At 40.8% G+C, this 22,411-nt stretch overlaps 1 protein-coding gene and 3 non-coding genes across 4 annotated transcripts in view; all 4 read left to right on the top strand.

Moving 5' to 3' along the window:
• Positions 1-181: 181 nt before the first annotated feature.
• On the top strand, positions 182-254 carry trnav-uac (transfer RNA valine (anticodon UAC)). Its single transcript has one exon. It is a non-coding gene; the product is annotated as a tRNA-Val (tRNA).
• A 932-nt stretch (positions 255-1,186) lies between these two features.
• Positions 1,187-1,259, top strand: trnav-uac (transfer RNA valine (anticodon UAC)). Its single transcript has one exon. It is a non-coding gene; the product is annotated as a tRNA-Val (tRNA).
• A 9,770-nt stretch (positions 1,260-11,029) lies between these two features.
• Positions 11,030-11,102, top strand: trnav-uac (transfer RNA valine (anticodon UAC)). The gene has a single exon. It is a non-coding gene; the product is annotated as a tRNA-Val (tRNA).
• Positions 11,103-15,395: 4,293 nt separating this feature from the next.
• The window catches only part of LOC139413965 (ectonucleoside triphosphate diphosphohydrolase 1-like), a 95,887-nt gene continuing 88,871 nt past the window's right edge, over positions 15,396-22,411 (top strand). Inside the window, exon 1 of the mRNA XM_071161855.1 lies at positions 15,396-15,736. Coding sequence (XP_071017956.1) covers positions 15,721-15,736 — 16 coding nt within the window. The 5' untranslated portion in view covers positions 15,396-15,720. The remainder of the gene's footprint in view (positions 15,737-22,411) is intronic.

Here is a 22,411-nt window from a genome sequence, read left to right as displayed (position 1 = left end):
TACATGCGAATGGTCTGTGGTTCAAAACCTGGCAGAAACAGTGCTCTTTGACACATGCAGTTAGTGCTGTATCAACAACAGAGAATATATATTCTCATGAATGGCTTTTTTTGGAAATTCGAATACATGCAATGAATATATGTAAAACTCGGGTTACTCCTTGCTGATAATATTAGCAGCGGTTTCTGTAGTGTAGTGGTTATCACGTTCGCTTTACACGCGAAAGGTCCCTGGTTCGAAACCGGGCAGAAACAGTCCTCTTTGACACATGCAGTAAGTACCGTATTTATAAAAGAGATGAGTTGCTTTCATAAATACCTTATTTTGGAAATTCAAATACATGCTCTGACTATAAGAAAATTCAGTTTACTTCTTGCAGGTATCTCAAGCAGAAGTTTCTGTAATGTAGCTCTTATCACGTGCGCTTAACATGCAAAAGGTCCCCGGTTTGAACCTCTGTGGAAACAGCACTCGTTGATACATTCAATAAGTACCATAGTTGAAACTGAAAAAGACATTTTTCATTATTGCCTTCTTTTGGGAATCAAAAGATTCCATAGCCTAGTGGTTATCAAGTTCACTTAAGACGCAAAATGTATACTTTTCGATGCTGGGCGGAAACAGAGGTCTCTGACACATGTGAGTAGTACTGTATTTGTAACAGATACTTTTCATAAATGCATTATGTTGGATTTTCGAATTTGTGCGATGAATATATGTGCAATTTGGTTAACTCCACAGTAATAATTCTAGCAGCAGTTTCTCTAGTTTAGTAGTTATCAAGTTTGCTTTACACACGAATGGTCCCCGGTTCGAAGCCGGGCGGAAACAGTTCTCTATGACAAATCCAGTAAGTACTGTATTTGTAACAGAGAATAGTTGTTCTAATAAATGCATTATTTTGGAAATTCGAATACATGCAATAAATATTTGTAAAATTTGGTTTACTCTTTAGTGGTAATTAATGCAGCAGTTTCTGTAGTGTAGTGGTGATCACGTTTGCCTTACATGCGAATGGTCTGTGGTTCAAAACCTGGCAGAAACAGTGCTCTTTGACACATGCAGTTAGTGCTGTATCAACAACAGAGAATATATATTCTCATTAATGGCTTTTTTTGGAAATTCGAATACATGCAATGAATATATGTAAAACTCGGGTTACTCCTTGCTGATAATACTAGCAGCAGTTTCTGTAGTGTAGTGGTTATCACGTTCGCTTTACACGCGAAAGGTCCCTGGTTCGAAACCGGGCGGAAACAGTCCTCTTTGACACATGCAGTGAGTACCGTATTTATAAAAGAGATGAGTTGCTTTCATAAATACCTTATTTTGGAAATTCAAATACATGCTCTGCCTATAAGAAAATTCAGTTTACTTCTTGCAGGTATCTCAAGCAGAAGTTTCTGTAGTGTAGCTCTTATCACGTGCGCTTAACATGCAAAACGTCCCCTGGTTTGAACCTCTGTGGAAACAGCACTCGTTGATACATTCATTAAGTGCCATAGTTGAAAAGAGAATAATTGTTCTAATAAATGCCGTATTTTGGAAATTCGAATACATCCAATGAATATATGTAAAACTCGGGTTACTCCTTGCTGATAATACTAGCAGCAGTTTCTGTAGTGTAGTGGTTATCACGTTCGCTTTACACACGAAAGGTCCCTGGTTTGAAGCCGGGCGGAAATGATGATAAATCCAGTAAGTACTGTATTTGTGACAGAGAATAATTGTTCTAATAAATGCCGTATTTTGGAAATTCAAATACATGCACTGACGATAAGAAAATTCAGTTTATTTCTTGCAGGTATCTGTTATATAAATATTCATACACATAGCTCATATAAACAAAGACATTCCGTCGCAAGAACACAAACACCCAGCCACAAGACTGACCCCCTCTATTGGTCGGATGCTCAGGATAAGGCTCTGCTGTGCACCAATGGGGCTTCTGCTCTGGCTAGAGCAAGGCCCGCCTCCAACCCTCCGACCAATCAAGAAGACCGAATATTTCCTAAAGAGATAGAATTATTCTGACAATTGCTATATAATCGCTCAAATTTACTGATATAAGTTCATAAAGGAAGTTACTGAATTGTTTACAGAAAGTATTTAAATAATTCACTGAACAACTCTTAGTTGTCTAGAAATGTTATCTATATTTCCTACAGAGCTAGAATTACTCTGAAAATTGTTATAGAACCGCATATATTCACTGATATATTGTTCCAAAAGGAAATCGCCGAATCATTTCTAGAAAATACCTAAACGAATCGCTGAACAAATTCAAATAAAATACTGGAGAAACACACACGTGGCGGGCGTCACATACTGATAACCCCCTTCGTATGCGAGGGTGGGGGTGGAAGAGATAAGCCAGAGCCAACACAGCAGTACATCCCTGGTCTCGACCAGGGACAGGCTAAGCATACAACGATAGAAATAAACACCACATAGTAAGGATTGAATATACCTAAATAACGCATTATACACATTATCAGACGAACTAGATAAAATGTCTGCAGCCACCACGCCCAAACTAAAATTCAATGAATATTTAGATCAGAGTATGATTGATAGAGCGGGAGGTAAAGAACAGTATGGGAAAGTGGAGAAAGTGTGGAAAGGATTACGGATAAAATGGAAACAAGCAGGTTATTTTAGCGGAGGACCCCCTACAGGGTGGAAACTCCAAGATATGCAGACAGAACTAGAGGACGCAGTAGAGCATGCAAAAGCGAGTGAGGTGGAGAGAAACAAGATACACAGGTTCAAAAAAGTAGGTATGAGAGAGAGAGAGAGAGCGGAGGTGGAGCTCAAGATAGGGACATGGGCCATACAGGAGAGTAGGAGGGTGCTACCCAAAAACACACCAGGCATGATGTGCGTGGCTACTGTGGCGTCGGGGGATGTTAAAGCTCCGCCTGAGAACTTGCCCAAGGCTCCCCCTGTGGCCGTTTCTCCCTCACTATATCCACAATTGACAATGGAGGCAGTTCAGCCCCCGCCATACTCAAAGGGACAAAATCACCGGAGCCCGTCACACAACCCATTCCTGCCCAGGGCACCTCCCACAATACAGGCTCCAGTTCTGAGAATAGACCAAGGGGAGTTAAAAGGGGAAATGACACTGGGGATAACGGCTGGCCATATGGCATGTGAACAGTTCGAAACTGGGATTCCAGGAGCAGGAGACCTCCCCCAGGAACAGAGGCCGCAATGCTCCTCTGTGAACTCTCTCACCTCTGAAACCAGAGGACACCTACAAACAAGATTAGATTCAAACCACTTCTTTCAGACGGATAGGGAGGACTGTCATCAGAACATGGATATCGAAAACGAAGAAGAAATTGACATGGTGCTCACCCCAGCTCCGATGGGAGCTCCAAACGTGACTAAGATGCAGGAGCTGCTGAAATCATCAATAGCTCGAGCTAAGGAACTCAGGGAGCTAATAGCTAACCAAGAGAACAACAGAGAGGGAGCCTACCGTGTGGAAGGCATAATAAGAGGAACAGTAACCGAAGTTACCGAATCAATGGGGTCCGAAACACTCCGTCGGTCCTCCAGAATTGCTGATAGAAGAGAGCGAGAGCAGGAGATGGCAGGAGAGTACCCCCTGCTACCGACACCAGGTGATGCACACACTGTGGAGTACCAGCCCTGGAAAATGACTGATTTAACAACACTGATGGGACAGATGCCTAGCCTACATGGAGGAGCTTCAGCGTGGCTACTTCAACTGCAGACACTTACGTCAGGCCTGCAACTCTGGCTAGGAGACATGAAAGCACTTCTAGCAAGAGCCACCGACCACGGAACCATGGAGGCCCTCATGACAGCAGCTGACCTTGGATGGCGGGCCCCAACACTGCCCATAGACCACTTCTGTACCAGATTATGGGAAGTTCTACGGAGAGCATACCCTACAGAAAGAAACCATGCCACCTTATCCTCCTTTACAATCAACCCAGGTGAGCAACCTGCAGCATACCTGGACAGGGCTAAGACCACATGGAGATCGGTCCACAAAGAACCATTCGATCACACTGATACCACACTCAGCATGTGGATGGGTGTCCTGGAGATGTTAAAACCAAACTCAGAGGAACGGTAGGGTTGATTGCACTTCCTCTGACCCAATTCAATACGCATGTGCACCACCATGTGACCCAGCACAACAAGGTAAGAGGGGGTGCTGAGAGCCAGGTGCAGTCCCTCCAGGTACAACTCCTGAAACTGCAATTGAAGGAAGCACAACAAGGAGAAAAACCTAAGAAACAGATGGTGGCGGAAGAAACAAAGGAGTCAGGCACCAAAACAGACATCTCCCAAATAGTGGCCCAGACTGTCTCTCAGATGATCCAACAGCAGGCAGCCTCACTCACTGCCACTAGGGGGGCCCAACCACCCCAATACCCTCCCCCACAGCAGTATATCCTGCAACAACAACACCCAGTATGGGCTCGACGGGGTCCCTACACTGGACAACACAGAGGGGGAAACTACCAGTATTTTAACTGCGGAATTCCCGGTCATTTTGCCAGAGATTGCATGAAACCACTCTCCCGGCAGCAACAGCAATGGAGAGCAAGAGGAAGTGGGGGAAACCCACCTCTGCAACACCATCAACCAGGACCCAGTTCCCAGCAGCAGTCAGCACCTGCATACAACCACCCCGGACCTACTCACATGCAACAGCAGCAGGGAGGATACAACCAACCGCAGTTCCTGGGAATGGCAGGGAACACCATGCCCTGGCCATGAAAATGCCCACCACCCACGGCAGAAGAAGGAAACAGCAACTCCCAGACGGTTCACATGTCACCCTTGAATCAGCCATCATCCCTCAACCAGCATCGGCCCAATTAGCTGAAATCATCGGATTGACGCAGGTCCTCATCAGAGGAAAAGGAAAGACTGAATATCTATACAGACTCAGCCCATGCCCATGAAGCAGGCCACACTGATGGACCCAGAACTTTTATGAGAAGCACATGGCCCCACACACGAAGGCAAACTAAAGACCCTCCAAAAGGCCTCGCACATCTGGTGGCACCCTCACATAAAAAATATGACTGACTTATTTTATGACGATGATTTATTTTGTGACAAATGCAATGTTTGTGACAGACACAACCCAGAGAAACCACATCGAACACCAATGGGCTCATACTTAGTACCTAATGCATGTTTTCAGGACATTAGTATAGACTCCACCGACATGGGCCCCGACAATTTATCTAAAGGCAAACGCTATCTCCTAGTTATAGTAGATAGGTTCTCCAAATGGGTAGAGGCAATACCAACAAGAGGGGAGGATGCTGGGTCAGTCTTTGAGTGGCTACAAACCAAACTAATACCCAGGTATGGCATCCCAAGACAAATCAAATTTGACAAATGGCTCACATTTAACAAACACCTGAGACAGGTGGAAGAAAGATTTGGCATAACCCACAGATTTGGATCTGTGTATAGGCCCCAATCCCAAAATCTGGTGGAACGTCAAACCAAAAGCTGAAAGCTAAGATAGCTAAAGTGTGTGCAGGTTCGAAGTTGACATGGGTTGAAGTCCTGCCTCTGGTGTTGATGGCCATGAGAGCCTCACCAGGAGCAGGCACCCATCTCTCTCCTCATGAGATAATGACTGGTAGAGTCATGCCTGGTCCACCAAGGGAGGGAGGTCATATGCCCGCCCTTGATGTACAACAAATTGTAATGTCTAATTATGTGAAAAAACTGACGGTTCTCTCTGCAGCACTCTCTACCCAGGTTCACAAGGTCCAGGAGGGGGAGCTGCCGGGGGACACGCCACTACTGAAGGTACAGGTTGGTGACTGGGTGAGGGTTAAAGTCCACAAGAGAAAGTGGCTGGAACCCAGGTGGACTGGACCGTACGAAGTGAAGGAGGTTACTTCACACTCAGTCCAGGTCAAAGGTAAATCAGGCGCACCTTACACATTGCACCCCAGCCCCAATTCCTTCTAGAACACTGACTGAAGTCAGAGCTGATTTGAGCGGCCTAAATTCGATTCCAAATGAAGACACTCCTTCCTCAGGTGATGCGGCATCAAACTCCGCCTCCCCTGAGAAGGGAACCTCGCCCAGTTAGAGGGAAATTTCTCCCTCTCTGGGTGAGGCTGGGGATATCTGGTCCCTTATTTGTGATATTCCTACTGATATTTGGAGTAACCCTAGGACTTTCACATGGTTAATTGAACAACTATTTCACCCTGCCACATCACGTACACCAACCCCTACACATGTCCCTAACTCCTTTCCTGATATCACTCCCTCCAATCACTCCCGTCCCAAACGTAGCACTACACCTACAGACCCACCATGCAAACCAGACAAGGTTAGAAGCACCACCTTATGTATACCCACGATTGCAACCGCCACCTTTCTGCTATAGTTTTCACGTCTAATAGGTGTGAAGAGGGGGATTTGTTATATAAATATTCATACACATAGCTCATATAAACAAAGACATTCCGTCGCAAGAACACATACACCCAGCCACAAGACTGACCCCCTCTATTGGTTGGATGTTCAGGATAAGGCTCTGCTGTGCACCAATGGGGCTTCTGCTCTGGCTAGAGCAAGGCCCGCCTCCAACCCTCCGACCAGTCAAGAAGACCGAAACGACAAGACTCCACCTACTTTATTCTATGTATAAAAATGAATGTAACCGTTGTATAAGGTCTCTTTTTCACCTGACTCCTTGCCGAGTTATGTGAACTAGGTCCGTGCACGTAAAACTGCGGGACAAGATATCTTTGACTCATTAAAACTGTCTTTTGTTAAAACTGAAATCCACTCTGTCCAGCGTCCGTGATTGGGTCTCAACTCTCCAGTATTTAAACACTAACATATCTATTCTACAAGACAAAAACACAGAATAATCCATTTGAGGAAAATAAAAACACAACATATAAATGCTCCTTAAGTTACATGAGAACCAGTATCTAAACACAGGCCTCCTCACAACATATAGGACATATAAGTCCTCATGCTCAGAAATATACTTAGGAATAGAGCATAGGGCAGTGAAATCATTCATATTCCCAATCATAAGTAACAACCCAACTATTTATCCAACCAATATTTAGAATAGCATTCCTCAGTGATTCAAATTTGTCTTATCACTCAAAGTAAAAACCTCAATTTAACACACATCAATATTACCAGGTTTACTTACATTCAGTATAATTATCACATAATTCTACTATTAACTTTTTTAATCATGATTATAATACAGATCAGTATCTCAATGCATTCTTAATCTAAATTACTACAATTTACATGGTGTAGACCTCTTCAATCAACCTGATACCACAAAAGTATAAACAATTTAATGGCACAGTTGACCAACCCCCCCCCTCTCAGGCACTGCATCTTCTGGCGTCTCTTTCGTTTTTCTTCAGATAGCTTTACAGTTCAAAGTGGATGGCCCATGATAATGTCCCAATTTCAATGTCTCATCTTTACCACTCATGTCTTGTCCATATTCTACAACACTGTTCAGCAACTTACTCTCTTTCATACTTTCAGCTCAACTTACCCTATTCCTTTTTTCCCATTGGGCAAAAATATATAACCCCTCTCATTTCAACATTTTTCCTTACCTCTATGTAAGATTAAAACCCAACTTTATAACTTCCTCTTCTCTTTGCTCTTCACACTTATGAAATGTATCCTATTTCTTTAAAAATAACACACGCAGTTCCAACATTATAACATGCATCAGTCAATCTATAAGAATGAAAATCATTTCGGTAATCACTTCCTATCGCCATCCTCTCCTCGCTATTATTCAGAATTTCTTTAACTTAGGTAACTGTCTTCTCTATTGATACAGTAATTTAAATACGACTCAATTCTCAATACATTATTCCAGCAGATAATTTAGTGAACAGACATCGTCTTGCATCAGAATTCGCTTCGTTATTATTTTAAGTTGAATTAGTCTATCAATTTAACCTAAACAATCTATTGAAAACGTTCAATTTATCCCTTCTATCAATTTGAAACAGACAAGCTATTAAAACGTTCAGTTTATATCTTATACAAGCACTAGCGACCATAACTTTCCAAGCAAAACATACAAATAGATTATTTTACAATCAAAAACTCAGAATTCAGTCAGCACAATGACTGCGAATGGAACCCCGGCCTCCCGTGTTGCAGGCGAGAATTCTACCACTGAACCACTAATGCTATGCAAAAACCTAAGATTCTCCGCAAATAAACCCAATTTATAAGTAAAATCAAAACACGTCACTGTCGGCAATTCCCAGAAGAATAATAGCCCAATTTTAATAGTACAAACGTTACTCCAGCTATGATTCTCAAATTCCAAATTAATATATTAGCAATCAAAGAATAAAATCGACAGTTAATGACTAGGAAACAGATATTGCGCCTTTTAATAAAAGTAGATTATGTTTACTTATGCAACGTATTTCAATTACTTTACTACATCACATTAATCACGCAATGATAATTAGTTTGATGGAAAACCTTATGCTTTGTACGACATTATAAATTACATTGAGATTCCCTCTTAATTCTCTCTAACTTTATTCAGTTTATTCAATAAATCCCGCAACTTCTCTCACACTGGGAAGAAAAAATATAACATGTTCAGACCTTAAGGGCAGTTACATTTCAAATGTTTCACCCAGACGGAGATAATCCAATATGCGTTTTATAGTTACATCGTTAGGGTAAGATAACCAAAAGTGGACACACTCTAATCAGTTTCTAGAGCTCAATTTCCCAGATTTTGTAGATTATTTTAATAGTGCTTAAAAACTTCATCTTCATCCTCACAGAGTCAACCCTACCCTGCTCACACAGAACGGTCTGACAACTATTACTTAGTGATCCCATAACAAAACACTCACACAGAGTAACCCAGGGCATACCTGGCTAGCACATTTAAAATAATTGGAATTCATCACATCTGAGGGTCACTTAGACAATCACACAGACGCACAGAATGAGGTCCTTCTTCCAATAGGGATTCAGCAAGTGCCGTGTTTCACCTAGAACACACAGTCCCCTGGCACCTCACCCCGACGGACCTCACCAAATTCCCACTGTGATCAATTCAGTGTCAGGAGGGCTCTTGGTCACTCGCAACCGGACAGTGCAGAGTATCTTTTGAGTCCACAAAACCCACAGATTACTCTCCTCTGACTCGGGCCCTGCTTACGCCGCCAAGGTGCCTTCCTTACAAAGGAATTCACGCTCAGAGTATACGTAACAGGCATAATTAAAAAACTCGACTTCAAATCTGTGTGTGGTTCGCTCACCTTTTTCTTTAAAAAAAACTCAGTTCGAGATGTGGTATCCACTCGGCTCGCTTCCTCTTAGATCAAAGGTTGGTCCATCTGCTTCGTTCCCGAAGTGTGGTTTCCCTGAGATCCCAAGTTTAGGGGATCCCTCGTGCACGATTTATTTACCTAGATCGTAGGAACGGTCACCGAGTTTGATGATGTTTATTTTTATTTTTACAGGGACAGTGCACATTAATCAACGTTTCAGTAAAAGTGCCGGTTTTAGCCAGCCGGCTAATTTTCAACCGCAGTCCCTGGGCAGGTTATTAAAAACAATTACAATATAGACAATAGCAGCATAGAACAAGCAAGACATAGCAACATAGGACAAGCAAGACATAGCATACAGACAGAGCAACATAGGACAAGCAAGACGTAGCATACAGACAGAGTAACATAAAACAAAAAGCAGCAAGACAAAATTCATAAAAGCAACAAAGTGTTTCCACACATCACAAGCTACAGACAACAGACAACATGGAAAGCAGCAACACACAGCTAGGGACCATGTTCACAAATCTGATTGACCTTTAGCCATGTCTTCAAGCATTTTGTGAAAGTGTGATATGTGGTGCAGTTATGTGTGTCTGATGGCAGTGTATTCCAGACATGGGAAGCTCTCACAGAGAATGCAGATTTACTAAAGGTGCTTTTCCTTAGGGGAACTATACAGTCACCTCTCATGGCAGAACTTGTGGATCTGCTGCCATATGTCTGGGTTTTCTGTTTAACAAAAATATTGAGTGGAGGGGGAGCCAGGCCATTAAGGATCTTGAATACAAGACATGCGTCGGTGTATTGCACAAGATTTTCCCAACTCAAGAGCTCATGCTTTCTAAGGATGTGACAATGATGATGGCTATTGGGCTTCCTATCAAGCACTTTGAGAGCCTGTTTGTAGACAGACTGAATATGTTTTAATGTTGTACAGCAAGCTTGAGCCCAACTAGTCAAGCAGTATGTTAAGTGGGGGAGTATCATAGATTTGAAGTACAGTTTTGCTACCTCTGTAGTCAAACAATTGAAAATGTGAAAATTCACATCCCATCCTCGTCGCAAAATGTCGTGGAAATTTCCTCTATTTACCAAATCATGAGAGCAAACCACACACAAGTCAGAGTAATCATAAAGTCCATCTTTAATTATATGAGCTTCATCACAACCCTGTGACACTCAGATCAATTCAGTGTCTATCAATGAATTCTCTGAGAGTCCCCTCCACATTTCAACTGAGATCCTTTATAGCAAAGACACACACAGGATAGGACAGCATCGGCATAATTCATCGTTCAGCTTTGTCTCCTAAATTATGTTCTCTTCTCAAACTCAGAACCATAAACAATCCTCCATATCAACAGGCATATATCAAATCCATCTATCTATCTTAACAAGATCACAGAGACACACTAAATGGCACACAGACATTGTGGAGCCAAGAGATACACGCTTGACCTCTCCCATCTCTCCGGCCAAAGCAACTTAGTCTTGACATAGAACAGATACTGCAACCCCGCCACAGTATTATACAAAAATAACATTCTGATGAGAAGTAACTTACACACATATGATGAATATAAAACATCTTACCTATGTTACCAACCAATTATGATTATTCCCCAACAAATTCAAATACATGCAATGAATATATGTAAAACTCGGGTTGCTCCTTGCTGATAATACTAGCAGCAGTTTCTGTAGTGTAGTGGTTATCACGTTCGCTTTACACGCGAAAGGTCCCTGGTTCGAAACCGGGTGGAAACAGTCCTCTTTGACACATGCAGTAAGTACCGTATTTATAAAAGAGATGAGTTGCTTTCATAAATACCTTATCTTGGAAATTCAAATGCATGCACTCACTATAAGAAAATGCAGTTTACTTCTTGCAGGTATCTCAAGCAGAAGTTTCTGTAGTGTAGCTGTTATCATGTGCGCTTAACATGCAAAAGGTCCCCGGTTTGAACCTCTGTGGAAACAGCACTCGTTGATACATTCAATAAGTACCACTGTGGAAAATTATATTTTTCATTATTGCCTTCTTTTGGGAATCAAAAGATTCCATAGCCTAGTGGTGATCAAGTTCACTTAAGACGCAAAATGTATTCTTTTCGATGCTGGGCGGAAACAGAGGTCTCTGACACATGTGAGAAGTACTGTATTTGTAACAGAGAATTTTCATGAATGCATTATGTTGGAATTTCGAATTCGTGCGATGAATGAATGTAAAATTTGGTTAACTCCACGGTGATAATTCTAGCAGCAGTTTCTCTAGTTTAGTAGTTATCAAGTTTGCTTTACACACAAATGGTCCCCGGTTCGAAGCCGGGCGGAAACAGTTCTCTATGACAAATCCAGTAAGTACTGTATTTGTACAGTAAGTACTGTATTTGTAACAGAGAATAGTTGTTCTAATAAATGCATTATTTTGGAAATTCGAATACATGCAATGAATATCTGTAAAACTCGGGTTACTCCTTGCTGATAATACTAGCAGCAGTTTCTGTAGTGTAGTGGTTATCACGTTCGCTTTAAACGTGAAAGGTCCCTAGTTTGAAACCTGGTGGAAACAGTCCTCTTTAACACATGCAGTAAGTAATGTATTTATAAAAGAGATGAGTTGCTTTCATAAATACATATTTTGTAAATTAAATACATGCACTGACTATAAGAAAATTCAGTTTACTTCTTGCAGGTATCTCAAGCAAAAGTTTCTGTAGTGTAGCTGTTATCACGTGCGCTTAACATGCAAAAGGTCCCCGGTTTGAACCTCTGTGGAAACAGCACTCGTTGATACATTCAATAAGTACCATAGTTGAAACTGAAAATTCAATTTTTCATTAATGCCTTCTTTTGGGAATCAAAAGATTCCATAGCCTAGTGGTTATCAAGTTCACTTAAGACGCAAAATGTATACTTTTTGATGCTGGGTGGAAACAGAGGTCTCTGACACATGTGAGAAGTATTGTATTTGTAACAGAGAATTTTCATAAATTCATTATGTTGGAATTTTGAATTTGTGCGATGAATATATGTAAAATTTGGTTTACTCCACGGTGATAATACTAGCAGCAGTTTCTGTAGTGTAGTGGTTATCAGGTGCGCTTAACATGCAAAAGGTCCCCGGTTTGAACCTCTGTGGAAACAGCACTCATTGATACATTCAATAAGTACCATAGTTGTAACTGAAAATTAAAATTTTCATTAATGCCTTCTTTTGGGGGAGCAATTATTAGGAAATGGAAGGCATACAAACCACTGATAATCTCTCTGGATTTGGGGCTCCACGCAAGATCTCACCCCGTGGGGTCAAAATGATCACAAGAACGGTGAATAAAAATCCCAGAACCACACGGGGGGACCTAGGGAATGACCTGCAGAGTGCTGGGACCAAAGTAATAAAGCCTACCATCAGTAACACACTACGCCGCCAGGGACTCACATCCTGCAGTGCCAGACGTGTCCCCCTGCTTAAGCCAGTACATATCCAGGCCCATCTGAAGTTTGCTAGAGAGCATTTGGATGATCCAGAAGAAGATAGGGAGAATGTCATATGGTCAGATGAAACCAAAATATAACTTTTTGGTAAAAACTGAACTCGTCGTGTTTGGAGGACAAGGAATGCTGAGTTGCATCCAAAGAACACCATACCTACTGTGAAGCATGGGGGTGGAAACATCATGCTTTGGGGCTGTTTTTCTGCAAAGGGACCAGGACGACTGATCCGTGTAAAGGAAAGAATGAATGGGGCCATGTATTGTGAGATTTTGAGTGAAAACCTTCCATCAGCAAGGGCATTGAAGATAAAACGTGGCTGGGTCTTTCAGCATGACAATGATCCCAAACACACCGCCCGGGCAATGAAGGAGTGGCTTCGTAAAAAGCATTTCAAGGTCCTGGAGTGGCCTAGCCAGTCTCCAGATCTCAACCCCATAGAAAATCTTTGGAGGGAGTTGAAAGTCTGTGTTTCCCAGCAACAGCCCCAAAACATCACTGCTCTAGAGGAGATCTGCATGGAGGAATGGGCCAAAATACCAGCAACAGTGTGTGAAAACCTTGTGAAGACTTACAGAAAACGTTTGACCTCTGTCATTGCCAACAAAGGGTATATAACAAAGTATTGAGATGAACTTTTGTTATTGACCAAATACTTATTTTCCACCATAATTTGCAAATATATTCATTAAAAATCCTACAATGTAATTTTCTGGATTTTTTTTTCTCATTTTGTCTGTCATAGTTGAAGTGTACCTATGATGAAAATTACAGGCCTCTCTCATTTTTAAGTGGGAGAACTTGCACAATTGGTGGCTGACTAAATACTTTTTTACCCCAATGTAGTTAATCACAGTGGGTCCCCTCCTCTCCTGTAAAACTAGTTAATCACAGTGGGTCCACTCCTCTCCTGTAAAATGATTTTGTTTGAGGGAATAAACGTAATTATAATAAAGATTTTAATACAATTGAAAAAAATCCATCAACTGATTAAACTTTTTACGTCATTATTGTTTTAAATACAGTGTACCAAATCCTGAGGGAATCAACTATAGTGTTTATTTTAACAGGGTAATCTGTGCTGTCATGTGATCCATGTTTTAACTACAGTGTAACAAGTATTATAAATAATCATGTCCCTGGGTGGGATAACCATGTCTCAAAATGGCAGAAAAGGTCATCAAAATTGTGCTACAATACACCGCGTGTTAGTCTAAGGTGATAACCACTACACTAGAGAAACTGCTGCTTGAAGCATCTACAAGGAGTAAACAGATTTTTATTGATATTCGTGGAGCTTTCTGTTTCAGCCCTGTTTCTAACTGTGGACATTTTGTTTCTGAGGCGAACACGATAGGCACCACACTGACAATGTTCTTTCCTCTCTGTATCTCTGTCTCTCTTTCCCTCTCATCTCCCCCACCCAGCCTCTCTGTCTCAATCTGTCTGCCTCTCTCTCACTCTGTCTCACTCTCTCTCACCATCTCTCTGTCTGTCTCCCTAACCCTTCCCCTTTTGGTATTAGTCAACCAGTCTGTGACTTTGAGGAACTAAAAGAGCTGATTAATCACTTTCAGACAATCAAAATGAAAAATTAGGAAACATTGAAGAAACACGAAAGGGAAAGGGTCAAAATATGATTATATATGTACACACACACACATTTAGATGTATCCAGCCCTCCTTGAACCCAGAGAGAGAAACAGAGAGGAGGGTGTGTTGAGGGGTGGTTGGGGGGGGGGGGGGGGGGGGGGGGGGGAGAAAGAGGGGGAGGAGGGTAGAGAGAGGGGGAGAAGAGAGAAGGGGAGGAGGGTAGAGAGAGGGGGGAGTGTTGAGGGGAGGTTAGAGTGGAAGAAGAGACGAGAGAGGGGGAGGAGGGAAGAGAGGGGGAGGAAGGAAGAAAGAGGGGGAGGAGGGTAGAGAAGAGGGGAGGAGGGGAGGAGGGGAGGAGGGTAGAGGGAGGAGGAGGGAAGAGAGGGGGAGGAGGGTAGAGAGAGGGAGTGGAGGAGGAGAGAAGAGAGAGGGGGAGTAGAGAAGAGAGAGGGGAAGAGAGAAGAGAGAGGGGAGAGTGTTGAGAGGTTGGAGTGGGAGGAAAGAAGAGAAAGGGGAGAGAAGCGAGAGGAGGAGGAGGGAAGAGAAAGGGGGGATTGTTGAGGTGAGGTTGGAGTGGGAGGAGAGAAGAGAAGTGAGATGTGAGGAGAAAAGAGAGAGGGTTAAGATTAGGGTTGGGGTTGAGGTGAGGAGAGAGGGGAGGAGAGAAGAGAGAGGAGGAAGTGTTGAGAGGTTGGAGTGGGAGGAGTGGGAGGAGAGAAAAGAGAGGGGGGGAGAGTAGAGAGAGGAAGAGGAGGGAAGAGGGAGGAGAGAAAAGAGAGGGGGAGGAGGGTAGAGAGAGGGGGAGGAGGGTAGAGAGAGAGGGGAGGAGGGAAGAGAGGGGGGAGGGGAGGAGAGAAAAGAGAGGAGGAGGAGGGTAGAGAGAGGGGGAGTTGGGAAGAGAGGAGTAGGAGGGAAGAGAAAGGGGGAGGGTAGAGGGAGGAGGGAAAAGAAAGGGGGAGGAGGAGGGTAGACAGAGGGGGAGGAGAGAAGAGAGAGGGGGAGTTGGGAAGAGAGAGGGGGAGGAGGGTAGAGAGAGGAGGCTGGCAGCTTGTTCTAATAAAGAGCCTGTTGATAGATAGAGGTGCAGGGTAAGGGTGGAGGAGAGAGCAGTGTGTATGAAAGAGAACGAGGTAGAGAAGGAGGGGAGAGAAAGAGAGGAGAAGAGAGAGAGGAGAGAGGAAAGGAAGGAAGAAAGAGAGCAAAGAGAGCCGTTTGTGTGTTAGAGAGAAGAGGGGAGAGAGAGGGAGGGGGAGAGAGAATAGAAAGACTGTTATATCACTGCTAAGCGATACAGACCATGGCTGAACAGAGAGGTAGGATTACAGCTCTGCCTGACACACACACACACACACCACTTCCTTTGGTGTGACATTACCGTGACAACGTTACAATTGATGTAGTAAAGGTCAATGGAACGCAGGACACTGTTCTAAATAGTGCCTGAATGTTCTAAATGGTCCCTGAATGTTCTAAATACTGTCTGAATATTCTAAAGAGTGTCGCAATGTTCTAAATAGTGTCTGAATGTTCTAAATAGTGTCTGAATGTTCTAAATAGTGTCTGAATGTTCTAAATAGTGTCTGAATGTTCTAAATAGTGTCTGAATATTCTAAATAGTGTCTGAATGTTCTAAATAGTGTCTGAATGTTCTAAATAGTGTCTGAATATTCTAAATAGTGTCTGAATGTTCTAAATAGTGTCTGAATGTTCTAAATCGTGTCTGAATGTTCTAAATAGTGTCTGAATATTCTAAATAGTGTCTGAATGTTCTAAATAGTGTCTGAATGTTCTAAATAGTGTCTGAATATTCTAAATAGTGTCTGAATATTCTAAATAGTGTCTGAGTGTTCTACAGCAGGTGCCTGCAGGTTCTAATGAATGTAGAGTTAGGTTTAGTGTCTGGTTTTGTGTTAGGGTTAGGTGTTAGTTTTAAGGGGCTTCAGAGATTTGAGGATCGTTTTAGGTTAGTATGTGTGGTATGATGTCTGTCCTCCAAGCTCCCATAATGCTTTGCTTTCTCAAAGAGGAAGCCAACTTCCTGTTGTTGAGTCATGTCAGTCAGTATCCTGTTTTAACAGGAAGTGACTAGATGAGAGACCCTCTGTGAGGGTTGAGGTTGGTTTCTTTAGATTCAGGATTCTTGTAAGGGTGTTCAGTCTCAGAGAACAGTGGAAGGGTTAGACGACGGTGGACTTTGATGTATTAGTAGTTATTATGGATACATTTATTATGCCAAAGCAGCAGCTACTCTTCCTGGGGTCCAGCAAAATAAGGCAGTTTATACAGTTTTAAAAACATTACAATACATTCACAGATTTCACAACACACTGTGTGCCCTCAGGCCCCTACTCCACCACTACCACATATCTACAGTACTAAATCCATGTGTTGGTATAGTGAAAATGATATTGTGTGTGTGAGTGTGTGTGTGTATGCATGTGTCTGTGCCAATGTTTGTGTTGCTCCACAGTCCCCGCAGTTCCATAAGGTGTTTTTTAATCTGTTTTAAAAAATATATATAATTCTACTGCTGCATCAGTTACCTGATGTGGAATAGAGTTCCATGTAGTCATGGCTCTGTGTAGTAGTGTGGAATAGAGTTCCATGTAGTCATGGCTCTGTGGAATAGAGTTCCATGTAGTCATGGCTCTGTGGAATAGAGTTCCATGTAGTCATGGCTCTGTGTAGTAGTGTGGAATAGAGTTCCATGTAGTCATGGCTCTGTGTAGTAGTGTGGAATAGAGTTCCATGTAGTCATGGCTCTGTGGAATAGAGTTCCATGTAGTCATGGCTCTGTGGAATAGAGTTCCATGTAGTCATGGCTCTGTGGAATAGAGTTCCATGTAGTCATGGCTCTGTGTAGTAGTGTGGAATAGAGTTCCATGTAGTCATGGCTCTGTGTAGTAGTGTGGAATAGAGTTCCATGTAGTCATGGCTCTGTGGAATAGAGTTCCATGTAGTCATGGCTCTATGTAGTACTGTGGAATAGAGTTCCATGTAGTCATGGCTCTATGTAGTACTGTGGAATAGAGTTCCATGTAGTCATGGCTCTATGTAGTACTGTGGAATAGAGTTCCATGTAGTCATGTCTCTATGTAGTACTGTGGAATAGAGTTCCATGTAGTCATGGCTCTATGTAGTAGTGTGCTGCTCCCATAGTCTGTTCTGAACTTGGGGACTGTGAAGAGACCTCTGGTGGCATGTATTGTGGGGTATGCATGGGTGTCTGAGCTGTGTGCCAGTAGTTTAGACAGACAGCTCGGTGCATTCAACATGTCAATACCTCTCATCAATAAAAGTAGTGATGAAGTCAATCTCTCCTCCACTTTCAGCCAGGAGAGATTGACATGCATCTTATTAATATTCGCTCTCTTGTGTACACCCAAGGGCCAGCCGTGCTGCCCTGTTGTGAGCCAATTGCAATTTTCCTAAGTCCTTTTTTGTGGCACCTGACCACACGACTGAACAGTAGTCAAGGTGCGACAAAACTAGGGCCTGTAGGACCTACCTTGTTGATAGTACTGTTAAGAAGGCAGAGTAGCACTTTATTATAGTCAGACTTCTCCCCATCTTAGCTACTACTGCATCAATCAGTCATTTGTGTACAGTAAGTGCTGTGCTTGTTGAATGACTATCCCTATAAATCAAATCGAATCAAATGTTATTAGTCACATTCGCAGAATACAACAGGTATAACAGGTAACAGGAATACAACAGGACTTTACAGTGAAATGCTTATTTACGAGCCCCGAACCAAGAATGCAGTTAAAAAAAATATGGATAAGAATAAGAAATAAAAGTACAAGTAATTAAAGAGCAGCAATAAAATAACAATAGCGAGATACACAGGGGGTACCGTTACAGAGTCAGTTTGCACCGGATAGTTGAGGAAATATGGACTGAAAACTACTTTAATAACTCTGCCTACAAGTTGTCAGACCCCGGTGGCATGTTGACTTTTGTAAATAAAAGAGAGCAGCCCACTCTAGGAGCTCAGATGCAAAAATGTAATACCAACGTTTCGACAGCCAAGCTGTCTTCATCAGGGTATAATCACAAACACTGCGGGATGACTCGTTTATATAGTGTCAAAAGACACAGGTGTCTGTAATCATGGCCAGGAGTGGCCTAATATTATTGGTTAATAATCAAATATTAAAATGTCATACAAAGAACAGCATACAAACAACAAATGGATAGCATATGATCATAGATTAATTTGACTACACAAGTTTACAAACAATTACAATGGCAAAGTTACAATAATCACAAGAATGGCTTCAGATCAAAGTCTACGTTGAGACCGAAGGGCGCAAGGATCTGTTGACCTTTGTGCCTTGTTGCAAACAGGAAGCATGTTTTGGAATATTTTTTATTCTGTACAGGCTTTCTATTTTCACTCTGTCATTTAGGTTAGTATTGTTAATGTTGTTCATCCATCCTCAGTTTTCTCCCATCACAGCCATTAAACTCTGTAACTGTTTTAAAGTCCCTGAGTGGTTTCCTTCCTCTGGAAGTTGATATAAATGTTTCTACAATGTGAAAGGGTTAGGGGACAGTTATAGTCGATATCAATATGTTTCTATATTGTGAAAGGGTTAGGGGACAGTTATAGTTGATATCAATATGTTTCTATATTGTGAAAGGGTTAAGGGACAGTTATAGTTGATATAATATGTTTCTATATTGTGAAAGGGTTAGGGGACAGTTATAGTTGATATCAATATGTTTCTATATTGTGAAAGGGTTAGGGGACAGTTATAGTTGATATCAACATGTTTCTATATTGTGAAAGGGTTAGGGGACAGTTATAGTTGATATCAATATGTTTCTATATTGTGAAAGGGTTAGGGGACAGTCATAGTTGAAATCAACATGTTTCTATAATGTGAAAGGGTTAGGGGACAGTTATAGTTGATATCAATATGTTTCTAAATTGTGAAAGGGTTAGGGGACAGTTATAGTTGATATCAATATGTTTCTATATTGTGAAAGGGTTAGGGGACAGTCATAGTTGAAATCAACATGTTTCTATAATGTGAAAGGGTTAGGGGACAGTTATAGTTGATATCAATATGTTTCTAAATTTTGAAAGGGTTAGGGGACAGTTATAGTTGATATAATATGTTTCTATATTGTGAAAGGGTTAGGGGACAGTTATAGTTGATATCAACATGTTTCTATATTGTGAAAGGGTTAGGGGACAGTTATAGTTGATATCAATATGTTTCTATATTGTGAAAGGGTTAGAGGACAGTTATAGTTGATATAATATGTTTCTATAATGTGAAAGGGTTAGGGGACAGTCATAGTTGATATCAATATGTTTCTATATTGTGAAAGGGTTAGGGGACAGTTATAGTTGATATCAACATGTTTCTATATTGTGAAAGGGTTAGGGGACAGTTATAGTTGATATAATATGTTTCTATATTGTGAAAGGGTTAGGGGACAGTTATAGTTGATATAATATGTTTCTATATTGTGAAAGGGTTAGGGGACAGTTATAGTTGATATCAACATGTTTCTATATTGTGAAAGGGTTAGGGGACAGTTATAGTTGAAATCAATATGTTTCTATAATGTGAAAGGGTTAGGGGACAGTTATAGTTGATATAATATGTTTCTATATTGTGAAAGGGTTGGGGGACAGTTATAGTTGATATCAATATGTTTCTATAATGTGAAAGGGTTAGGGGACAGTTATAGTTGATATCAATATGTTTATATAATGTGAAAGGGTTGGGGGACAGTTATAGTTGATATCAATATGTTTCTATATTGTGAAAGGGTTAGGGGACAGTTATAGTTGATATCAATATGTTTCTATAATGTGAAAGGGTTAGGGGACAGTTATAGTTGATATCAATATGTTTCTATAATGTGAAAGGGTTAGGGGACAGTTATAGTTGATATAATATGTTTCTATATTGTGAAAGGGTTAGGGGACAGTTATAGTTGATACAATATGTTTCTATAATGTGAAAGGGTTAGGGGACAGTTATAGTTGATATATTATGTTTCTATAATGTGAAAGGGTTAGGGGACAGTTATAGTTGATATCAATATGTTTCTATAATGTGAAAGGGTTAGGGGACAGTCATAGTTGATAAAATATGTTTCTATAATGTGAAAGGGTTAGGGGACAGTCATAGTTGATATCAATATGTTTCTATAATGTGAAAGGGTTAGGGGACAGTCATAGTTGATATCAACATGTTTCTATAATGTTAAAGGGTTAGGGGACAGTTATAGTTGATATCAATATGTTTCTATAATGTGAAAGGGTTAGGGGACAGTTATAGTTGAAATCAATATGTTTCTATATTGTGAAAGGGTTAGGGGACAGTTATAGTTGATAAAATATGTTTCTATAATGTGAAAGGGTTAGGGGACAGTCATAGTTGAAATCAATATGTTTCTATAATGTGAAAGGGTTGGGGGACAGTTATAGTTGATATCAACATGTTTCTATAATGTGAAAGGGTTAGGGGACAGTCATAGTTGATATCAATATGTTTCTATAATGTGAAAGGGTTAGGGGACAGTTATAGTTGATAAAATATGTTTCTATATTGTGAAAGGGTTAGGGGACAGTTATAGTTGATAAAATATGTTTCTATAATGTGAAAGGGTTAGAGGACAGTTATAGTTGAAATCAATATGTTTCTATAATGTGAAAGGGTTAGGGGACAGTCATAGTTGATATAATATGTTTCTATAATGTGAAAGGGTTAGGGGACAGTTATAGTTGATATAATATGTTTCTATAATGTGAAAGGGTTAGGGGACAGTCATAGTTGATATCAATATGTTTCTATAATGTGAAAGGGTTAGGGGACAGTTATAGTTGAAATCAACATGTTTCTATAATGTGAAAGGGTTAGGGGACAGTTATAGTTGATATCAATATGTTTCTATAATGTGAAAGGGTTAGGGGACAGTCATAGTTGATATAATATGTTTCTATATTGTGAAAGGGTTAGGGGACAGTTATAGTTGATAAAATATGTTTCTATATTGTGAAAGGGTTAGGGGACAGTTATAGTTGATTTAATATGTTTCTATATTGTGAAAGGGTTAGGGGACAGTCATAGTTGATATCAATATGTTTCTATATTGTGAAAGGGTTAGGGGACAGTTATAGTTGATATAATATGTTTCTATATTGTGAAAGGGTTAGGGGACAGTTATAGTTGATATCAATATGTTTCTATAATGTGAAAGGGTTAGGGGACAGTTATAGTTGATATAATATGTTTCTATATTGTGAAAGGGTTAGGGGACAGTTATAGTTGATATAATATGTTTCTATATTGTGAAAGGGTTAGGGGACAGTTATAGTTGATATAATATGTTTCTAAATTGTGAAAGGGTTAGAGGACAGTTATAGTTGATATCAATATGTTTCTATATTGTGAAAGGGTTAGGGGACAGTCATAGTTGATATCAATATGTTTCTATAATGTGAAAGGGTTAGGGGACAGTCATAGTTGAAATCAATATGTTTCTATAATGTGAAAGGGTTGGGGGACAGTTATAGTTGATATCAACATGTTTCTATAATGTGAAAGGGTTAGGGGACAGTCATAGTTGATATCAATATGTTTCTATAATGTGAAAGGGTTAGGGGACAGTTATAGTTGATAAAATATGTTTCTATATTGTGAAAGGGTTAGGGGACAGTTATAGTTGATAAAATATGTTTCTATAATGTGAAAGGGTTAGAGGACAGTTATAGTTGAAATCAATATGTTTCTATAATGTGAAAGGGTTAGGGGACAGTCATAGTTGATATAATATGTTTCTATAATGTGAAAGGGTTAGGGGACAGATATAGTTGATATAATATGTTTCTATAATGTGAAAGGGTTAGGGGACAGTCATAGTTGATATCAATATGTTTCTATAATGTGAAAGGGTTAGGGGACAGTTATAGTTGAAATCAACATGTTTCTATAATGTGAAAGGGTTAGGGGACAGTTATA

Source organism: Oncorhynchus clarkii, chromosome 1, assembly GCF_045791955.1.
Source record: "Oncorhynchus clarkii lewisi isolate Uvic-CL-2024 chromosome 1, UVic_Ocla_1.0, whole genome shotgun sequence".
NCBI lineage: Eukaryota > Metazoa > Chordata > Actinopteri > Salmoniformes > Salmonidae > Oncorhynchus > Oncorhynchus clarkii.
The sequence above is the reverse complement of the archived record's forward strand: the minus strand, read 5'-3'. Positions and strand labels throughout refer to the sequence as shown.